At 50.2% G+C, this 16,652-nt stretch overlaps 2 protein-coding genes across 6 annotated transcripts in view; one reads left to right on the forward strand and one right to left on the reverse strand.

Moving 5' to 3' along the window:
* Positions 1–1,977: 1,977 nt before the first annotated feature.
* SPACA9 (sperm acrosome associated 9) lies at positions 1,978–9,157 on the forward strand. The gene is made up of 3 exons (XM_066610872.1): positions 1,978–2,121; positions 6,196–6,398; positions 8,755–9,157. Exons 1-3 carry the CDS (start codon positions 1,978–1,980, stop codon positions 9,155–9,157), a joined length of 750 nt encoding a protein of 249 aa, XP_066466969.1.
* A 2,601-nt stretch (positions 9,158–11,758) lies between these two features.
* TSC1 (TSC complex subunit 1) overlaps positions 11,759–16,652 on the reverse strand; it is a 29,248-nt gene continuing 24,354 nt past the window's right edge. For all 5 annotated transcript variants that reach the window (XM_066610600.1, XM_066610602.1, XM_066610601.1 and 2 more), the window contains 2 exons: positions 15,538–15,699; positions 11,759–15,193 (listed from right to left, as the gene is read on the reverse strand). In XM_066610600.1, the coding sequence (XP_066466697.1) occupies positions 14,683–15,193; positions 15,538–15,699 (673 nt within the window). In that variant the 3' untranslated portion in view covers positions 11,759–14,682. The remainder of the gene's footprint in view (positions 15,194–15,537; positions 15,700–16,652) is intronic.

A 16,652-nucleotide genomic window follows, 5' to 3' on the forward strand; every position in this document is an offset into this window, starting at 1 on the left:
GGGAGAGGAAGGAGGTGGATAGACAGGGAGCGGTGGGCATTCTTCAGCCATTCTGCACCCACCTACAGGTGAAGAGGTTGCCCACAAATGGAATGGGCTCCAACTGAGGGTGGGAAATTTCAAGCACAATCCATTTTGGGGCGGTACAGAAGCCAGTTTCCTTCTGGTACGTGGACAGGCCTAGCTCCAAGCCCAGCCAAAGTGAACAACCAGTACGCCCACAAATGTTTGTGCGCTGCTTGGTTTATAGCCACGCACAAGCCCCCACTGCCGCTATATCAAGCAAGTCTTTCCCTCCCGCACCGCCACAAGCGAGCAAAGGTTAACATTAGCCCTGGGGTCTCTTTCTTGCACCGTCCATCAAACTAGTCTTACGTTTAACGGTTGGCAGGACATTTGAAGCCGCTTGGGCCATGGGTTTTTATGGGCACCGCGAGGAGCCTTCCCTCCCTTTGGTCTTTTAGCGGCATCGCAGTTGATGCATGGCCACATTATGTTTACAGCAGACTCACTAGGGTTTATGATGCCTGATTGTCAGTGGTCCCCTCTGGCTTCCCTGCCTTCCCTTCCAGCATCATTGCAACTGTTTGTGGGGGCACGGGGACCGCAGAGTCCTGCTGTGATATATCTTCTTCTCTTTCTTTCTGCCTTTAAAAAAAAAAAAAAAAACACAAGACCCGGGGCCCGCTGTGGAAAGAATGTCTTGCTTGTCAGCGTCCACACAAGTAAGCCACAGTGGCAGCCATTAAAAAGGGGGGGGGGATTGGAAAATCTGGGGTGTGCAGTCAGTTCTTGTAATCTAGAGTGCGGCCACTGTAGAAAATGTCCAATGAGAGGCCTGATCTCGTCTGATCTCGGAAGCTAAGCAGGGTCAGGCCTGGTTAGTACTTGGATGGGAGACCGCCTGGGAGCACCGGGTGCTGTAGGCTTATACTATAGTCTTTCGAGACTGAAGGTTGCCAACCAACCCTCTCCTTCATGAGGCGGATTGGGCTGGCACAGGAGCACCCACCCTGCCAAGCTAGCCCCTAACCCCATCACGGAGTCAGCCAGGTTGCAGACTAGCCAAGGGCCCATGCCCTTCAGAGGATCAACCCCTGAACCGTGGAGACTTTCCCCTAGGATACTCATTGCCGTCAAGCTGGAATTGCATGGACCCTTCCCTGACATCCCCAACGAGTGGCTTGTGCGGGCACTGAGCCCAGGATCCTGATCGACAAATGGGGGTGTCCCCCAGAACCCCCTGCATCACTGCAGCGTGTCTAGTGAATGCCCCCATTGGCTAGTGTGGATAAAGGAGATGCCAGATCTCACTCTAGCAGCTCTTCTGCCCTTTCCGCTCTTGCACACTTCTGATCCAAGGAGTAGGAGGAGGAGCAGAACAGAAAACATTAGTGGGCAGGTAGAGGTAAGTGGACATCCCCTCCAACCTACTCCTACTACTCCCAGGCTGCCTCAGTTTGCCTGATGTATGGGCCAGCATCATGTTATATAGGACATTGGAATATACCAGTGGTTCCCAAACTTTTTAGCACTTTTTTAAACAACAAGGGTGGTGGAAAGATCAACTAACAAATTGCTTCAAGCCCTGAGATAATTCCAAAATCAGATACTGTCGCTGCTAATTATCCTGCAAGGAGCTCAGCTCCTGCAGTTGACAAGCTTGTGTAAATACAGGGAGATAACGGTCTGAGCATTTTTTTCCTGGTTATTATTACTTATACATAAGCAAATAAAATAATATTCCTTTTTAGTTCTCCTTTCTAAAAAGCCTGGTAAACCTAGATGAGTCCCGAGAGAGTGTTATTTTTAAAAGAGGGTCCCAGTACTAAAAAGTCTGGGAACCCCTGCCGTAGGGACTGATGGTGTCCTTCTGTCTTTTGCGATCATCTGCGTATTTGCACATTTCCTAAACAGAGTTTTTGTCTTCTCTTCCTCACCTCCTTTTCCCCCTCAAATCTCTAGGAGGGGGGGAGGATGAACGAGATCAAAGAGAACTTGCGGAGCATTGAGCAGACCTACAAGATCTTCCAGCAGCAGCAGTTCACCTTCATAGCTGCCCTGGAACATACCCGAGAGAATGCCCACGACAAAATCAAACCCGTGTCAAGCATCGGACAGGTACAAAGGCATGACAGGGGGTAGCTTCTCTTGGAGCCAGAGCAGTGTGGGTTCTGTGGTTGGGGCAGTGGCGTCTGTTGCCGGGTGTTCTGGAAGGCTATGCAACAGGACTTCCGGACAGACGTGACTGCCCAGAGCGTCCTAGCGCCCAGATCTACTCAAAAGACATGCCACACAGAGGAGGAATAGTAAGGTCCACTCGCAGAGCAGAAGGTTGTCCCCAAACCGCTGATTCAGCACCCAGGCCGAGGTTTGGAGGAGCCTGCTCTATTCCATCACTCTCTTCTCCTCATCCTTCCTTTCTTCCTCCTAGAGCCTCAGCAGAAGCAGAGCTGCTGAAAGGGCAGCACTGGAAGAGCCCAACTGTCATGGGGTCTGGATACAGAGCTTCCAGGGGGCACGTTTGGCCTGCAGGCCTTACGTTTGACATGGCTCCAGTAGGAGGTCTTGACACTGATCGGACAGAAATGCAGAAAGTCCTGCCTCTGAGCTTCTTGGGTACAAAACCAAGAGCTGTGCTGGCTGGAAGCCCCAGCTGATGCCTGGCCTGGCCCCGGCTTGCGGCTGTTGCCTTGTCAAGTCACCATGGAGCAAAACACAGAAAATCCTCTTGTGCACAGAGTAAACACCTGCTTGAGTACTCTGATGTTTCGCTTAATAGCAAGTCAATGTTTTCTCCGGGGACCAGCCGAGTGTGTGTAGAAATCCCTCCGGAACCTTCCGCAAATTCGCCTACCAAACAGGCTAGACACCACGCACAATGTGGAAGGGGCTCCAAGAGAAGCGGGGGGGGGGGGGAAGTAATTGAGCCACCAGCCTATCGAAGGAGCTGTGGTTGATTCTAACGTAACCACCCTTACCATAAATTACCGGAGACTTTCTCTCCGCTCCCTCTTTCTTGTCGAATCTGAAATCCGTTACTGGTTGCGGCAAGTCTATCTTTGCAGCTATCTCTGCCCCCCCCTTCTCCCACCCGCGAGAGCATCCCTACGGTGCAGCTATAACTTTAGAAACCACCTATTAAAAATTATGGCTATGTGGCAAAAGTAGAATGATGGATGACGAGGCCTAGGAGGAATGCGGGGAAATTTCTGGGCTGTCCTAACACAGAAAAATGTGTCAACGCTTAAGTAATCAATCTTGGAATTTTTCTTCTAAAACACACACACACACACACACACACACACACACACACACAGAATCCAAAACTTCTCATTTTTCATCCTTCTCATTTGCACTGTCTCAGTCTAAAAAGAAACCATTGCAAAACATAAGAACCTAAGAACAGCCCCACTGGATCAGGCCATAGGCCCATCTAGTCCAGCTTCCTGTATCTCACAGCAGCCCACCAAATGCCCCAGGGAGCACACCAGATCACAAGAGACCTGCAAGGCTTTCTGGGAATTGTAGTTAAGGACATAAGAACAGTCCCACTGGATCAGGCCATAGGCCCATCTAGTCCAGCTTCCTGTATCTCACAGCAGCCCACCAAATGCCCCAGGGAGCACACCAGATAACAAGAGACCTGCATCCTGGTGCCCTCCCTTGCATCTGGCATAGCCCATTTCTAAAATCAGGAGGTTGCACATACACATCGTGGCTTGTAACTCATAATGGATTTTTCCTCCAGAAACTTGTCCAATCCCCTTTTAAAGGCGTCCAGGCCAGACGCCATCACCACAGAATCACGTAATAACTGTTAATGCTTGAAGAATACCTTTGGCCAGCTAGCTGTAGTACATACAGGCCCTCATCCCCAAGGACAGTGTTTCCAGGATAGGCTTCCTTTAAAGGAGGGGTCACTGGAAATCTTTGGTGTCTTTGCAGTAATCTGGTTATGTGGACCAGCATTCAGAAGGTAGCTCTGTTGGGCATGTGCCAAGGGGCAGTGACATCACTAGAGATCAACATTCCAATTGTGTTCACAATGAACACTGCGTTCATTTCTCCAATCAGCTGTCCCTCCCTCCTGCCCATGCGCAAGGAACTCTGGGACTGGTCGAGCATGCCACACTAAGGAGCCCAACTCCCTCTGACTCTGGGAGTACAATTCCAGATTTAACTGCTGCACAAGCCCCGTCTCTCTGTTCTAGAGCAGGGCCTGGTGCCAACAGCTCACTCTAGAGAGTGTGGTTCGTTCTCCTCTCGAAACTACTTCCTACACCCAGCAAATCTCACAAAAACCTCAGACAACGAGGTGCAGGTTCTCCTAACCTCCTTCCACCATTCGGGAAGGAAGGCCCCTTCCTTGGGGGCTGTTATAGCGGTAATGGCCTCTCCTCCTCCTCCTGCGAGATGTACCGTTAACTTTGATCTATTCCTCCCATTATGGGTGTGGGCCGGAATGGCGTTCCTTCTCGCCACTGCTCCTGAGTTTGAAACCTGGTGGGGCCACTTAAAAAGGAGGAGGAGGAGAGTTCACACAGTCCTGCCTGCGCAACCCTGGCCTTTTTCTGCTGAGTCCGTTGACGTGGGACTCAATTAAGCCGCGCAGCTCGGAGTGGCTTCTCTTACACCGGGAGAATACCTGTCCACTAACAGCTGACCTGAGACCACCGAGCGGCCGATTGAGGATAGACATTTCAGCAGGTAGCTGCCGACTCTGGATTTGAGCCGGCAACCTCTGAACCCCATTATCTTTCCCCCAAACCAGCCTGGCCCCCCGTTTGCATTCTCTTGCACGGAAAAAGCAAGCACCGGCCTGCGTCGGTTCCCTCCAGACTCTTGTCAGGTCCAGAAATCTCTCCTCTTTGCCTCAAATCCCAGCCCTCTGCTTGCTGCTCCAACTTCAGTCAGAGGCGCAAAGAGAAGCCCGTTAATTCCTTTGCCGTTCTGGTCCGTTTGAAGAAAAAAACCACAGTCCGAGGTCGTGCAGTGCTTTCTTTAGTGCCAAAGTGGGGGGGGCGACAAGCTTTTGAATTATACAGGATCTTCATCCTGAGCCTGAGGCACCTGGGTGGGGGACATGACTGAGACATGCAAGATTATGCAGGGGATGGATAGAGTGGATGGAGGGATGCTCTTCTCCCTCTCATACAGAACTAGGACCAGAAGACAGCTGCTAACATTGCCACCGGATATGGTGGAGTGTTTTAGAAGTAGGCTACCTTAGAATAATAATAATAATAACTAGGTATTTATATACTGCCTTTCTGGTCATCGGATTACTCCTCTGACTTTATTCAAGGCGGTTTACACAGGCAGGCGTTTCTAAATCCCTCAAGGGGATTTTTACAATCATAGAGGTTCTCTCTTTCAAGAACCAACAACATTTCAGAATGGATCTTCCTGGTTTGGTCTCATTTCTGGCCTCCAGTTCTCCCACGCAGGCTGGCAAGCAGCTCCATCTCTCACATGGAGGGCAGCCAAGACGCTTCTTGCTCACACCAAGAGCAGGTGGAATCACTCAGCCCGGCTTGTCAGTGGCTTCAAGGTCTTGCCATTCTCAGCCGTTCAGGGAGCGGCCGGTGTCCTCGAACTGGCGACCTTCTGATGTTAGCTTCAGGCTAACAGAGGCTCTACCCTCTAGACCAGGGGTGCCCAAACCCTGGCCTGGGGGCCATTTATGGCCTTTGGGGACCCCCAGTCTGGCCCGTGGGGAGCCCCCAGTTTCCATTGAGCCTCTGGTCCTCCAGAGACTTGTTGGAGCTTGCGCTGGTGTTAATTGATTTTTCCTGGCCCCCGACAGTGTCAGAGAGATGACGTGGCCCTTCTGCCAAAAAGTTTGGACACCGCTGCTCTAGACCAGACCTCCTGCCCTGAAAAGCAGGTGCAAGGGAGAATGCTGCTCTTGTGGTCTTGTGTTCTCCCAGAGGCATGTGGTGGGCCACTGTGAGATACAAGAAGTTGGACTAGTTGGGCCTTGGGCCTGACCCAGTGGGGCTCTTATGTTCATCAGGCAGATGGTAAAAAGGGGACAAGGGGGGTCTTTTCACCACTGCGCCACACAGTCTTAATAATGACTGATCCTCGTGTTTAGATCTTCTTTATCCTGCTCCTCAATTCTGGGTACACCATCTCCATTTTTCCAGTTGGCCTGACTAGCCCTTCTTCCGCTTGTGTCGCGTCCCACAGGTGCAAACCTACACTGACCATTACTGTAACAACACCACAGATAAGCGCATCCTCCTCATGTTCCTCAACATCTGTTGCGAACTGAACAAGCTCTGCCTCAGGCTGGAAGCCCTCCACCCTGGGAACAACGTCACCAACGCCATCCTGGATAGGTGCAAGACGCTGGTGAGCCACAGCAATGACCTCAGCGGGCTTCGAGCCAAGTACGTATTTCACCCGTAGAACAGTGAGTGTTGTGGGATTCCCAGTGGAAGAGAAAGGCTACGAATTAACCCATTTCTACCCGGCCCACAGGAGGACGCTTGTGGTCCCTGTTGCATATACGCAACGTTGGGCAGAAACGGTTTAGCCGGTTTACAAACCTGACTCCATTTTTTTTCTTCAGTTTGATTCTTTGATTTACTTTTCATCTCTCCCAGCCCCCCCCCCACCCCTTTTCTTCAGTGGAGATCTCCTCAACCAAAGTTACTAGTAATTTGCAAGGGGTCAGCTGTCATTTTGATTCTCTCCCAGCCACCCATCCCTTTTCAGGATGTGAAATTTTTAGCGCGCATCGGGCTGCCATCATGAGCTTTACTGTTCTTCAGTGGAGATAAGAACATAAGGACATAAGAACCTAAGAACAGCCCCACTGGATCAGGCCATAGGCCCATCTAGTCCAGCTTCCTGTATCTCACAGCGGCCCACCAAATGACCCAGGGAGCACACCAGACAGCAAGAGACCTCATCCTGCTGCCCTCCCTTGCATCTGGCATTCTGACATAACCCATTTCTAAAATCAGGAGGTTGCGCATACACATCATGGCTTGTACCCCGTAATGGATTTTTCCTCCAGAAACTTGTCCAATCCCCTTTTAAAGGCGTCCAGACCAGACGCCGTCACCACATCCTGTGGCAAGGAGTTCCACAGACCGACCACACGCTGAGTAAAGAAATATTTTCTTTTGTCTGTCCTAACTCTCCCAACACTCAATTTTAGTGGATGTCCCCTGGTTCTGGTATTATGTGAGAGTGTAAAGAGCATCTCCCTATCCACTCTGTCCATCCCCTGCGTAAGTTTGTATGTCTTAAAACTGAGATCTCCTCAGCCAAGGTACTAGCAATTCAGAAGAGCAAGATAAGCTTTGGAGGGGGGGGGGGTCATATGCTGTAAAAACTTGCAAAACAGAAGGGGAAAACTTTACTTTGGTGGGGCTATTTGCCCTGCAGAAATGCCTATTTGCATGTAAGTCTGATCTTGGAAGCTAAGCAGGGTCAGGCCTGGTCAGTACTTGGATGGGAGACCGCCTGGGAATACCGGGTGCTGTAGGCTTAGACCATGATCTCGGAAGCTAAGCAGGGTCAGGCCTGGTCAGTACTTGGATGGGAGACCGCCTGGGAATACCGGGTGCTGTAGGCTTATACCATGATCTCGGAAGCTAAGCAGGGTCAGGCCTGGTTAGTACTTGGATGGGAGACCGCCTGGGAATACCGGGTGCTGTAGGCTTCTACCATAGTCTTTCGAGACTGAAGGTTGCCAACCATTCCCCAGGAGGAGCTTAATTCTTTGGAACAGAAGAACGAACTCCATACACAAAATGAGACAAGGCAGTATTCCTTGAGCAGCGGTCCGACCCATCGCCCTCATCTCCCCACCATTTCCGCCCCATGTTACGCCCCTGTTCAGCTTCCGTCTTCTGCATCTACCATATGGGGATACGGTGGGCCCTCCTTATCCATGGACTCAGCACGCACAGATTCCACCATCCGTGGACGCTTCCCCACACCTCAGATGGCCTCCAGGACCAGAAGCGACTTCCAGTTTGCGCCTGCAACTTCCGGTTGCATCTGGGAGGTGTTCTGAGGCTTGAGGAGGCCCACTGTCCACTCCATGAGCCTCTCCATGCCTCAGAACACCTGGGCACAACCGGAAGTCATGGACGTGAAGTCTTCTGGTCACGTCCTGGAGGTTGGGTGGCCTTTGGAGTGGCCTAGCACAACCTCTGGAGGGCCCTGGGCAACCTCCTGGTAAGTCATTGCGGGGCCGTGACCCTGCCCCCGCCTGGACTCCAGCATCTCCTGAATTTGTTACCCCCCCCCCCCGGATTTTCTGGCCCAAAAGCCCCGCAAATAACAAGGGCCCCGCTGTACTACTACTTAACCACCTTATAGGGTTGTTGTGATGATGATGATGAGTTCACAAAATGGTTTACAGGCTAGTCAAATATTGAAATGGCTCCCTTTCCCAAAAGGGTTCATGATCTAAGAAGATGCAGAAGAACACCAGCAAACAGCCACTAGAAAAGACCCTGTGCTGGGATGAAAAGTTATTCTCGCCCTTCTAAATATAAGAGGAGCACCACTTGGAGAAGTGCCCCCTTGCCCAGTTAGCAGTCACCCCCCCGTGCGCATCACCTGTTGTGGTCCGCATCCCTCCAGTGACACCACTGCCCCCAGCCCCATCCTTGTTACAGCCCTGGTTCCACCCCATGGCCGACAGCAACCTGATCCTAGGACTGGGTTACTTCTTGTCCCTACTGTTGGCCGCAGTGATGTGTTTTTATCTCTCAACGCACACAGGTACCCCCATGATGTGGTGAACCACCTGAGCTGCGACGAAGCCCGGAACCACTACGGCGGCGTGGTGAGCCTCATCCCCGTCGTCCTCGACTGCGTCAAGGAGTGGGTCGCCCACACTGAGAAGCTTCCTCGGAACATGCTACAGGCTAGCGTGAGTGGCGAGAAGGCCGCCGTCTTTCCGGAGAAACCCACAGGCAGTCAAGTCACCGCGGGAACGGGCTCGGTGACCTTGCGCCAGCCCGCTTTCCACACGGCGGCTACGCAGACCTCACTTACTTTGCCAGACAAGACCCAGGCTCTGGAAAGAAGCCGGGGTCAAAAATTACAGCTGTCCGTCCTAGGGCGGACCCCTCCCAAGATTCTTAATGGGCCCTGGAGGCCGCCCGGACGACACAACTATTAAAAAAAAAAATCCTATACACCCCAAAAATAAGAAGAGAGAAACACAATATTGACTAATTAAAACACATCTCCCTTGTGCACTTCAATGTTTGCCCTTTCCTGAAAAGCAGCAACAAACACTCTCAGCTCTCCCCCAAGCAGAGATATAATATCCTTTTCTATACGAGGACCTGCTTCAAGGGCCTCAGAGCTCATCACATCATCCTGGCGGCTGTGCCTTTCGATTTTGGCTTTTGGTTAGGCAGGCTGCGCGCAACCGGTGACCGACCAGCTCACGCTCATGCCTTCCAGCCACTTTCCGCGTCCTCCCAGGCGTTCAAGTGCCTCGCTCTGGCTTCAGGGTGCTCAGGCGAGTTGGCTAATGCAACCCCTGGTAGGTCGCCATATGTAGCTCGGTCATGGTGCGGTTTGACTCAGCTCCCAAGCCAGGCTCCACCTTGGGAGCAAAACCGCCACATCTGTGGCGGTTTTAAAAGTTCTTTGGGGAAAGTGTGTGGCCCCCTCCCATGGGTGCTATGAAGCACTAGTGAATGCCTGACTTCTCTCACATACCCCCGAAGGCCACCCGTGTGTCCAGTTACTAGGCGGACGGAGCCAGACTCTCACATGAATACATCTCAGTCTCTCGGAAAACGGTAACTGCAAAACCAAGCATGTTAACATTAGATCTTGTCAGTCCAACTTAGCTTTCTTTGTCTGATTACTTTTCTTCCACTTCCCACAGGCTCCTTAACTCCTGTTTCCTCCCCCCAGAAGATGCTCCTGAATAAAACCATTTCCCCCCCTGCACGCCTGACTTGTGGCTAGAATTATGGGAGGTGCATTTTTTTGCGATCAAATGACTGCAGGAAGGTCTTGTTGAGGCAGGAGGGAGAAGAGGGGCTCTGTGTATCATCGTGGGGGAAAGAGGAGACCAGCTACCTAAAGCAGGGGGTGTCAAACATAAAGCCAGCAGGCTGGATGTGGCCCCCTAAAGCTCATTATTCAGTCCTCGGGCTCTTCCATCATTGAACTCCCCCATAGGGAGAGGCCCCTGTATCCATGGGGCATCTGTTCCAGAGACCCCCCACAGCAATGGGGGAACCCCGTCTCCACACCCCCCAACATGCCCATTAATGTTTAGATACTTGCTGGGGTAAAAATGTTCCTGCTTTTACAGGCCACTCTATGCATTCAAGCTTGTAGCCATGAGCAGGATAACGGCTAACAGATAACGGAATTCACAGTGCTGGAACCTGCTCCACGTACATGATCAAGATTTGCATATTTTGTCATTTGCAGATAATGAGTTCCTAAGCAAGGGAAAAAAGTGCTTATTTCTGGTCATGACCTGCTGTATGACATCACTTCCTGCTTAGTGACATCACTTCAAGCCCTCAGCAGGCCATGTGAATGCTATCCGGCTTGCTATACAAAATGAATTTGACACTCCTGGCATAGAGTGACTTTTCTCTGCACTTTCGGGGGGGTGGGGTGGTGAGTTTTCCTTTGCCATAAGAGGCTATATCCTGGCTTCCCGTAACAGATTATTCTTACCCGATGCATACTCAGAAAGTGCACTGTCAGGTTCGCTGCTGTTCACAGGGGGGGAGCCAGCCCTGCTATCTGGTCCCAGTACCCCAAACCAGTGAAGGAAAGCCCCAATTCTGCAACTGGTTTGCCGCTGAATTTATCCCAGACTAGGTAGTTGATCTTTAGACGCTTCCGCAGTTTTAAGTTCTTTTTGGCCTGGAGAAACCCACCCACTGCTCTCTACCTACAGCATTGCAGTAAGGTGGTAAGAGAAATGCACAGAGGAGTGTGAGGTTTACAGTCAGGAAAGGGAAACATATGAATAATGCAGACTTTCTTGCCCTCCATCTCTGCACCTAGCATAAGAGGTTTATTATTTATGGTGGTGTTTATGGAGTTACCAAAGCACAGAAGCTAATTTATTTTTCTCTTTTTTCCCCCTCTTCCTGGCTTCTTTGTTCCGACCAAATCCATATTTTATCATTTTGATCCTGGTGCAAGAGCAGCCCCCTTGAATATTAACAAGGGACTCTGTAGCTCTTTAAGTGTCAAATTTCTCCCATGTCATACAAGCAACACAACACACCCCTTTCCCCCCTCCCACCAAAATGTTACTGAGAGCCACTGAAGTGTCATCTTAAGGCAGCCATTTTCAACTGGTGTGCCACAAATGGTCCCCAGGTGCGCCATGGGAATTTGGGAGAGTGTCATTTATCAATGGGGCCATTGGGAGATGTGAGCCCCCATTTGACAGCACAGTGTGCCTTGTCAATTGTCAAAAAGCTGATGGGGTGCCTTGACCATTTTAGTGCCTTGCCAGTGTGCTGCAAGATGAAAAAGGTTGAAAATCACTGTCCTAAGGGATGTGGTTGTGGTTTTAATAAGTAGAGATGGTTGTGTATTAAATAATCTCTTACCGGTAGAGGTGGACCCTTTTTAGCCAAGGGTTCGGAACCTGCGGATTTGACCCAGCGGGTTCTGCACCTGTGCTGGAGTCCCCCACTCCTGCCAAGTTGAAAACACCACAGCCCAAACCTGGTGAGCTCCCAGCAGCATCACATTTCAGCAAAAGACTCGAACTAGTGCAAAACAATTCATTTTTATTTTGTTCACAGTTAAACACAAGCAACTGCCTTTGACGTATTAGAACAATCTAGTAAGGACAGCAAACACCCTCCATTTGGTTTATTTCATTTTTTTTTAAGCTTTGATTGTACCATTTCTCCTGCCTGCGTTTCAATATTGACACGGCCTTTTATTTTGTTTTTAAAAATCTAGATCATCATGCTTACAAAGAGCGCAGCAGGGAACAAATACTACCTCCTTTGATGGAGAGCTTTTTTTTATTTTTTTGAGATTTAACTAAAAGCAGTCAGGTGGGGGGGTTGCTTGAAAACCCTCCGTTTCCAGCTTTACCGATGAGATCTTTTTTTCCCAACAAACTTGCAAGGAGTTCATTACATAGGCTTCAACATCCATGATTCAAAGGTATTTGACTCACAATGGCAACAGATTTGATCCTCCATAATTTCTGTGGTCCATAGGGGAAAGGGGAAAAAAATCCCAGGATTCCAATGGTTTCCAACACCAGTAAGGTGCTATTAAAAACAAGAAAGCCCAGCTGCATGTGAACAGGAGGAGAACAGTCTACAAGGGATGGGGTGAAAAAGTCAGTTTTTATTCCCGTTACAGAGCTGTGTCCAAGAATTGGTTCTTTAAGGGGGAGGCAGAGCAAAGAATGAAAAAAACCAGGAAGGGAAGAAGAGAACAGCTGAAAAATGCAACCACTTCTCTCTGTGGGACCTGATCTAAACCATGCAGCCAGCTGAGATGGCAGAGAAGACTCTCCCCACTGAGGCAGCAGAGAAGGAAAAGAGAATCACATCTGAATGACTTCCCCACATAACGCACCTCCTGACAAGTAGGGGGGGGGGGAAAAAAACTAGGGACATCAGAAAGCAACCTGACCAGGAAGGTTTAGGAGAAGCAGTCCAACATGCAATCCAGACCTGGCAAGCCTGAAAATGGTATAGTCCACGCTACACATTTCAGGGTTGTACCATCTCTTCCTGCTAGATGTGCAGAGTGGAGTGGAAGTCCAAGCTGACACACCACCTGTAGACATCATCAAATTCCACTTCACTCTTGAATAATTGGGTCTAAAAAAAACTTCTATTCTATTGAGAGATTTTCAAGGCTTCTGAACACCAATTATCCAAATCCACCATTTAAACACACACACACACACACACACACGCACACAAAACTTCCAGAGGGGGTCCCCAAAGAGATAAAAATAAGCAAGGTGATGGGTTGCTTAGAAATGTACACAGGACCACTGTAAGGGGAAGCAGCGCAGACAGTGCTGCTATACATGGGGGGAATCCTAGCAGCTTCCTCTTCCATTAAAATATCATGGAGAGGTATCATTGGGAGATTTCTTGGAAGAAAATAAAAATAGAGACATTTAAGAAGGCTATGCTGTAAAGGTTAAAGGCAGAATCACACACTGCAGGTGGAGGCAACATTAAACTACTGATAGATTCCAACATTTAATGCTTTTTCCACTGGGGAGGGAGAAGGATATTGGAATAATTACACCGAATGCAAAAAAGGAGAGCTCCTGCATTTGGGAAAGGCAGGAAAGGGCCTAACCCCCAGTTGTGGGTCCTGCCTGGAAAAACTCAGGCAGCTTTTGCATTCTAGCAAAGAAGGGCATTCTTTCAAAGGTGTTCCCTTTAAGGAGAGAAAACCAATAGCTTACAGACCAAGCACAGTTTCTCAAGACACTCACCCCCACATCCAACCAAAGGCTGGGTCATTTGCTGTCCCACCTTCTCCAGACACCTCAAAATGTCACCGTTCTTCAGGGAAGACAGAAGGGCGTGAGTGTCCCCCTAATCGAGCATTAGGGCAATGACTGAGGAAGGGGAGGCTCTAAGAAAAGCACCTTTTCTGGCCAGCTGGGTCATTTAAAGCAGCCGTTATCAAAATCCCCCAGGCAGGAGAGATCTTTTTCTGATTTGGAGAGACATTAGCTTTCCTGAAAACTCAAGAAGTTCCCACCCACTCACGTTTTCAGCAGAAATCTCTCCACGCTCACATTACAAAAGGCCTCCCACTCTGGGACGCACCTGCGTTTTCTTTCTCACGTGAAAAAGACACACGTAACGAGGTCAGCTCAGTACCAGCTTATTGGACAACCAAGGAGAGACCAGATGAGGACAAAAGTAGTGTTTCGAGGAGGCCTCTGTGGCCAGGCCTGGGGTCTTCGTGGGAGAAGTTTCCAGTTTCTCCAAGAAGTGTCTGTTAAGACAGTTTGTTCGTACACGGAAATGTTAAGGACAGCACAGGCTGAAGATATTCTGGTAAGGAGTAGAGGGGGGAAGAAGAGAGTGAAATGCGGTCTTAAATGCTGGACACTATTTAAATTGATTCATTAAGTTGATTGAGAGAAAGAGTCCAACCTACTCAGAATGGGGTGGGGGAGTTAAGAATGAGAAAGACAGAAGGAGCCAGCAAGTGAGCCCACTAGGAATTCAGGGATTCGCTCCTTTCAAGAACAGTCACCTGCAAGGGAAAGCCTTTACACCTGCTCTGAACAGGGAAAGCTACACATCACTCTTCGGCTAAATCACCATGTTTCCCAAGAAGAGGGCTTAGCCTCACACTGTACGCCTGGAGGCTCTCAGAGGGGAGGGGGCAAACTTGGACATTCCAACCCCTGCCCTGCAACCAAATGAGTGTGTGGACTCCAGAGGGGCAAAAGTGCACTGGGGAGAGAAGGGGAGGCCAGACTGAGCTCTTGTACCCTTCCAGACCCAAAGTCCACGTCGCATTCATTCACCCAAGTCCACGAACATCAGTCCAGTTTCCATCCCAAGAGCCCGGAGCGGGGGACTCTAGACCAAAACGGAACATGAAAGCTTTTAGTTAAAAATGCGTCCGGACACCTCCCTGTTCTAGGCCAAGAACAGGAAAAAAAAGTTAACACTGATTCAATTCTCTTCCTTTTTAGCCGTGGCTGTGATGGGATTCATTGTAGTCCATTATATGAAGCGGTCCAACACTGCTTTCCTGGTTCCTGGGAGGGGGGGCAGAATCGCCCAGGCTCGGGGGTCCCTTGGCCTCCCGGCTCGGATCTTTGCACAGTTCGGCCTTGACGGTGTCACAGAGGCTGTTGAGGGCCACGCCGTCCTCGTCACACTGGCTCTCGCTCTTGTTGCGAAACAGCTCCCGCGCCTTCATCCCCAGAAAGCTATCCGAGCTTGGGAGGGAGCCCACCATCAGAGGGCCACCGCTTGGGGAGGGCTCCAGCAGCACAGACGCCTCCCAGTGGCTGTTGAACGGCCCGGCTCTCTGACTGGGGGGCTTTTCAGGGGTGGACACCTGGCTGTTGCTGCTGCTGCTGCCGCCGCTACTGCTTCCATGAGAGCTGGGAGGAGGTTTCGTCTCGCCGTTCCTCGCCACTTCTTCACTGCGCCCTGCCACGGAGTCTGCGTTGGCTTCGTTGGCACCGACCAACCTGCGGTCAAGACGGGAGATGGAACAAAGACAAAAAGGCAGATCAGCAGAAGGGGGCCAATGGCTTCTTTTAAAGGCAGCATTAAAAAAAATCATTTCATTCTCTCCCCATCTAGGGACCCTCTCGCAAAAACAAAATACAGGTGGACCCCAGTATCCACGGGGGTTCTGTGTCTCCCCCCCCCACCGTGGATATATATATATATCCCCCCCCCACCGTGGATATATATATATATATATATATATATATAGCCCAAGGGACTTTTCTCCTTTACATCCAACCACTTTCAGAAGGACTTTTATCCACAGCCAGCTAGCCATCTGCAGAGCTGCCTCCCCTTTTACCTTTCTTCTGCCATTTCTGCTGCTTCCATTTTGTCCACTTTCAGGTTCTTTGGCAACCTGTCGTTCTCCAAGCGGCCATAAAGGTCTAAGATCTCCAGCTCAAATGCCTGCGTAATCCTTTTCTGCGCCTTGTACCGGCTTTCAACGGCTTGGAGCTGGCCTCTGAAAGACAGAGAGAGTCCACGCTGGAGGATTATCTTCATCGCACTGTCCTGCAAGTGTGTAGGAAATTCTCCTTTCTAGAACAACGCTTAGTCAAGTCCCCCAGACGTACTGTTAGGTACTACATTCAAAAACAGTCACACTTGGAGAAGGTTGATGAATAACCCCAAAGACCACATGAGAACAAGAACAAGACAAAGTTGGTCCAAGACCACATAAGAACAAAAGGTGAGCTCTGCTGGATCAGGCCAAAAGCCCACCCTGTCCAGCTTCCTGCATCTCACAGTGGCCCACCAAGTGCCTCAAGGAGCACACAAGAGACCTGCATCCTGTTGCCACTCCTTTGCAACTGGCACTGAGGTAGCCTACTTCTAAAACCAGGAGGTTGCATATACCCATCATGGCTTATCACTTGTGATGGACTCTCCTCCATCCATCTGTCCAATTTCCTTTTAAAGGCATCCAGGCCAGATCCCATCACCACATTCTATGGCAAGGAGTTCCACAGACTAATTACATGCTAGATAACACCCCCTGAAGTACTTGAGACAGAACACGCAACGCTTATCTGCTGGCATGCCAGCTGCTTCTGCCGCCCCTCCTAGGATTGAAAAGGGAAGTGGAACCAAGAAATATGGGAGAGGGGACAGTGATGAGTTACTAGTCTCTGCTTTTCTGGTCCACCCATGGCCAGGATTAGGGGTGGATTCTAGGGTGGCTTAGGAATTTTAGCCAAGAGTAGCTTTCACTCCCAAGACATTTTCTCCACCTTGGAAGTACCAAAAGGATGAGAGCATTAACGAACTCAGCAAGCTGCCTTCCACTCTGTTGTCTGACTCAAGGCTACCTACACTGACTGCAGCTTTCCCCAGTGTGTCCCGGCAAGAATCCTTCCCAAGCCTGGCCCAGAGACGCTGAAAATGAACCAGGGACCTTCTGCATAACAAGGAGGG

The sequence above is a fragment of the Tiliqua scincoides genome, chromosome 16 (assembly GCF_035046505.1).
Source record: "Tiliqua scincoides isolate rTilSci1 chromosome 16, rTilSci1.hap2, whole genome shotgun sequence".
Taxonomy (NCBI): domain Eukaryota; kingdom Metazoa; phylum Chordata; class Lepidosauria; order Squamata; family Scincidae; genus Tiliqua; species Tiliqua scincoides.

Coding starts and splice junctions, on each gene's coding strand:
- SPACA9 (XM_066610872.1), top strand. CDS start 1,978: ATGAACGAGATCAAAGAGAACTTGCGGAGCATTGAGCAGACCTACAAG. Junction 2,122..6,195: donor CCGTGTCAAGCATCGGACAG/GTACAAAGGCAT, acceptor CGCGTCCCACAG/GTGCAAACCTACACTGACCA. Junction 6,399..8,754: donor CTCAGCGGGCTTCGAGCCAA/GTACGTATTTCA, acceptor CAACGCACACAG/GTACCCCCATGATGTGGTGA.